The following is a 5155-nucleotide window of genomic DNA, read 5'->3' as shown; positions in this document are numbered from 1 at the left end:
CAACAGCCTCCTGGTCAAGGTACAGATTCCTCATGAGTACAATCAAGTGCTCAGGAATTCCCATTCTTCTCAATGTTATCCATAATTTGTCATGATCCGCACAATCAAATGCCTTTGCATAGTCAATAAAACACAAGTAAACATCTTTCTGGTATTATTTGCCTTGAGCCAAGATCCATCTGACAACAGCTATGATATCTCTTGTTCCATGTCCACTTCTGATTCCAGCTTGCAGCTCTGGAAGTTCTCTGTCAATATACTGCTGCAACTGTTTTTGAATTATCTTCAGTAGGATCTTACTTGCATGCGATATTAATTATAGAACATTAATTAATTATAGAACAATATTGTTCTACAATTTCCACAATCTGTGGGATCACCTTTCTTGGGAATAGGTACAAATATGGATCTCTTCCAGTCAGTTGGCAAGGTAGCTGTCTTTCAAATCTCTTGGCATAACCGAGTGAGTGCCTCTAATGGGGCATCTGTTTGTGGAAATATCTCCATGGGTATTCCATCAATTCCTGGAGCCTTATTCTTCACCAATTCTTTCATCGCAGCTTTGACTTCCTCCTTCAGTACCATTGGTTCTAGATCATATGCCACTTCCTGAAATGAATGAAGATTGACCAGTTCTTTTTGGTACAGTGATTCTGTGTATTCCTGCCATCTTCTCTTGATGCTTCATGCATCATTCAACATTTTGCCCATAGAACCTTTCAATGTTGCAACTTGAGGCTTAAATTTTTTCTTCAGTTCTTTCAGGTTGAGAAATGCTGAGCATGTTCTTCCCTTTTGGTTTTCTAACTCTAGGTCTTTGCACATTTCATTATAGTAATTGACTTTGTTTTGCTCGAGCTGCTCTTTGTAATCTTCTGTATAGCTCTTTTATCTTCTCATTTCTTCCATTTGCTTTAGCTACTCTCCACTCAAGGGCAAGTTTCAGAATCTCTTCTGGCATCCATTTGGTCTTTTCTTTCTTTCTTGTCTTTTTAATTACCTCTTGCTTTCTTCATGGATGATGTTCTTGATGTCATCCCATAATTCTTCTGGTTTTCAGTCACTGGTGTTCAATGCATCAAGTCTATTCTGTAAGTGGTCTCTAAATTCAGGAGGTATATTATCAAGGTCATATGTTGGGCCTCGTGGAGTTGTTTTAATTATCTTCAACTTCAACTTGAACATGCATATGACCAGTCAATGATCTGTTCCAGAATCATCTTGTGGCCTTGTTTTAACTGAAGATATTCAACTTCTCCATCACCTCTTGCCACAGATGTAGTCAATCTAATTCCTGTGTATTCCATCCGGTGAAGTCCATGTATATAGCCATTGCTTGTGTTGTTGAAAAAAGGTATTTGGAATGAATACATCTTTGGTCTTGCAAAATTCTATCATGCGATCTCCAGCATTATTTCTATCACCATGGCCGTATTTTCCAACTACTAGTAACTTTCCAACTTTTGCATTCCACTTAAAAGTGATAATCCAACTTTTGCATTCCACTTACCAGTGATAATCAATACATCTTGATTGCATGTTCACTCAATTTCAGACTGCAGAAGTGGGTAGAAATCTTCAATGTCCTCATCTTTGGTTTTGGTGTTTGGTGCATAAATTTGAATAATAGTAGTATTAACTGGTCTTCCTGTAGGAGTAGGGCTATTATCCTATCACTCTGACAGTGTTGTACTTCAGGATAGATCTTGAAGCACTCTTTGTGATGACAAATGGCACACCATTCCTCTTCCGTTTTTCATTCCCATCATAGTAGATCATGTGGTTATCTGATTCAAAATGGCCAAACCAGTTAATTTCAGCTCCTTAATGACTAGGATTATCAATCTTTATGTGTTCCATTTCATTTTTTTACAACTTCTAATTTTTCTAGATTCATACTTCACACATTCCACTTTCCAATTATTAATGGATGTTTGCATGTTTCTACTCATTTTGAGTCATACCACATCAACCAATGGAAGTCCTGAAAGCTTTACTCTGTCCCTATTGTTAAGGTTGTCTCAACTTTGAGCAGTCAGCTCTTCCCTAGTAAATTTTGAGTGCCTTCTGACCTGATGCACTCATCTTCTGGCACTATATCAGAAAATGTTTCAGGGATGTTCATAAAGTTTTCCAGTGATATATCAGTGTTTCACTGCTATTCACAAGGTTTTCACTGGCCAATTGTTTGAGAAGTGGATGGCCTCTTCCTTCTTCCAAGTTTGTCTTAGCCTGGAAGCTCCAGTGAAACCTGTCCACCTTGGGTAACCCTGCTGGCATTTTGCAACACTGGTGGCATAGCCTCCAGCCTCACAGCAACATGTAAGCCACCGCAGGATGACAAACTGACAGATAAGTTTGTCTCCCTTAGTTATTCTTAACCCCTCTGCACCCGCCTACCTCAGGCAATGACCTTAAAATACAGCCACCCCCAAGTGAAAGCAGCCCCCAAGCCATGTGCCTGCCTACCTCAGGCCTGAGTACATGGATACAGCTTAAATGCATTTTGCTAAGTGAGACAAAAAAGACCTAAAAGGCTGCATACTGTATGAGTCCATTAATATCATAGTCTGTAAAAGGTAAAACAATAGGGACACAAAACAGATCAGTGGTTGTCAGGGGCTGGGATAGGGAGAGGGGCTGACTACAAAAGAAAGTTCAAAGGAAGTTTTGGAGTGATGAAACTGTTCTGTATGGTACTGTTGTATTGGATACATGACTACACATTTGTCAAAACCCACAGAACTGTATATCACAAAGAGTAACTTTCACTGCATGAAATAAAAAAAATAAAAATAAATGAATAAACCAAGATTTTGAGAGGACCCAAGATGTAATGCACACTGTAATGAATAATCACAATCAGGAATACAGTCATATAACCAGACTGAAAATGACAAAGAAAAAGATGACCCAAATCACTCTCGATAAGAGTGTTTTGACTAGATACTGTAAGTCTAAAGGTACAATCAAAACAAAAGACCTGAATAAAAACACTCAAGGTGGGAAATTTGCTTCTCATTGTGCCTGAAGCTTTGCTTATCTTTTTCTACCCAAGTGTTCTTTTACTCTTTTATCTGATCTCTTAAAAAACCTAATGCAAACCGGTTAAAAGGATACAGTGATTTCCCTTTTCCTCTCCATTTTAAGCACTGGCTCAGCAGTAATAAGTTTCCAAGAGATATTGCTGCATACCTACTGTTCAGCTTCCCAAACTTTGTCCATATCATGGCACACTTGGAAAACGGTAGTATTTGTATGATGCAGTGATATAAATGCACAGAGCTGCCTAGCCTCATCTGGCTGCCTCAGGGTGGAAGGGATAAGTATCTTGGCACACCTGCAACCCATTCATGCACTATTTGCCCTATCACCACTTGGGAAACTTTTACTCTGAAAGGCCCTTCTAACCAAGGTGTTCAACTGCATGATTTGGTCAGTTGAAAATAGCAACACAGCCTGTGCATCTTCAAAAATTGAATTTATGCATTCTTTATTCTCTTTTCAAAGCAGACTAACTTAAATGGGGAAGATTCCTGATTTCTGTCTCATTAGCATCAAGTTATAACCACTTGACCTGGAATTTTTAAAATAATTTCTAATGACCTTACCTTTTCTTTCATTTTTTCCACCTTATTTTTGAGCTGGGGCACTACATTGTTGGGTGGCAAGCCTTTTTCCAACTGAGCCACAAATTTGGCATATTTAGTAACCTGGGCATTTAGCATTTCTGGATCCAGGCAGTCAAATTTGGACTATGAAAATTAAAAGAAAAAATAAGTTAAGACAATATGATAGAAGGTAAGCTTGAATTAATAACAATATTTTATTTTAGTCAGAGTTTCCTAGTAGATATATTGTTAATCCAAGTCATTTCTATAGCTTTAGAAATGAAATTACTAATATTATATCAGGTGCCTCCTTTTCATTCTTTTCACAGTGCTAGTCTCCCCATCATCAAATATTATATTGTATTCCATGTAGTTTATTTCTGACAAAGAATACTCTTATCAAGGTCTTCTAAGGAAATAGGTGATTTTTAACTTTAGCTAAGAAAAAATTTTCTAATCCAGTAGTCTCTTTTTATCTGATTATGTACCCCTTTAACACAAATGTTTTTAAAGATGTCCCTTAATATATATATGTGGGAGTGTGTGTGTGTGTGTGTGTGTGTGTGTATTTATTTATTTATCAATTATATAAACATATATTGTTGTTAGTTGTCAATTAATTTATTCCAACTCATGGCAACTCCATGTATTACAGAGTAGGTTCCATTGAGTTTTCAAGGATGACCTTTTGGAAACAGTTAGCTAGAACTATCTTCCAGGGTGCCTCTGGGTGGGTTCAAACCACCAACCTTTTGGCAAGGTGCACATAAACCAAACAACAACAACAACAACCATTGCTATTGAGTCGATTCTGACTCATAGTGACCCCCATTGGGTTTCCAAGGTGGTAAACCTTTAAGGAAGCAGATTGCCCCATCTTCCTTCTGCAGAGTGACTGGTGGGTTAGAACTGCTAACCTTCTGTTTAACAGTCAAATGCCTTAGGCACTGTGTCACAAGACTCCTGCACATATATACTGATTTATCAGATAGTCATTCAAACTTACAACAATTGAAAAATTTTAAGCCTTAATGTTTTCTTTATTTTCTCAGATTCAACATTTTACTTCTTCTCCTAATAGGTCTTATTGTAAATTTCCTAGGGTGAATGCACTCCACTTTGGAAGTCACTGCTCTGATATGATACACAGTAATCATCAGAAAACTCTGTAAGCTTCTCCCTTACTTTTCAGAAGCATTTTCTACTTCTGAGATAAGTCACAAATGCTGTACATGAGAGTCTTTAAAATTCTCTGATATTGTAGCCAATTATTTTTTTTCTGTTTTCTCCATTAGAAGATAAATTCCATGAAAGTTTGAACTTTGTTCTTATTCTCCAACAGTATTTCCAGCAGCTAGAATGTTACTTGGGAATTCCTGTGTCACTGCCATGCAACCCAGATATGTGACATCTAAAATTATGTGCAGAACAATATTTGTGAAGTTGATTATATTTCCAACATGTCCATATCACATCTGAAAGTATGACTCACATTCTATTCTATATCCTATGGGGTTGACCATAATTATGCTTTGAATATAAGG

General features: G+C 37.3%; 1 protein-coding gene across 1 annotated transcript in view; it reads right to left on the bottom strand.

Annotated features, from left to right (window-relative positions):
• DNAH6 (dynein axonemal heavy chain 6) overlaps nt 1-5155 on the bottom strand; it is a 447135-nt gene that overhangs the window by 329253 nt on the left and 112727 nt on the right. Inside the window, exon 16 of the mRNA XM_007948902.2 lies at nt 3612-3755. Within this exon, the coding sequence (XP_007947093.1) occupies nt 3612-3755 (144 nt within the window). The remainder of the gene's footprint in view (nt 1-3611; nt 3756-5155) is intronic.

Source organism: Orycteropus afer, unplaced genomic scaffold (genome assembly GCF_000298275.1).
Source record: "Orycteropus afer afer isolate SDZICR_OR568_19922 unplaced genomic scaffold, OryAfe1.0 scaffold00231, whole genome shotgun sequence".
Taxonomy (NCBI): domain Eukaryota; kingdom Metazoa; phylum Chordata; class Mammalia; order Tubulidentata; family Orycteropodidae; genus Orycteropus; species Orycteropus afer.
This window is presented reverse-complemented; position numbering and strand designations above follow the sequence as displayed.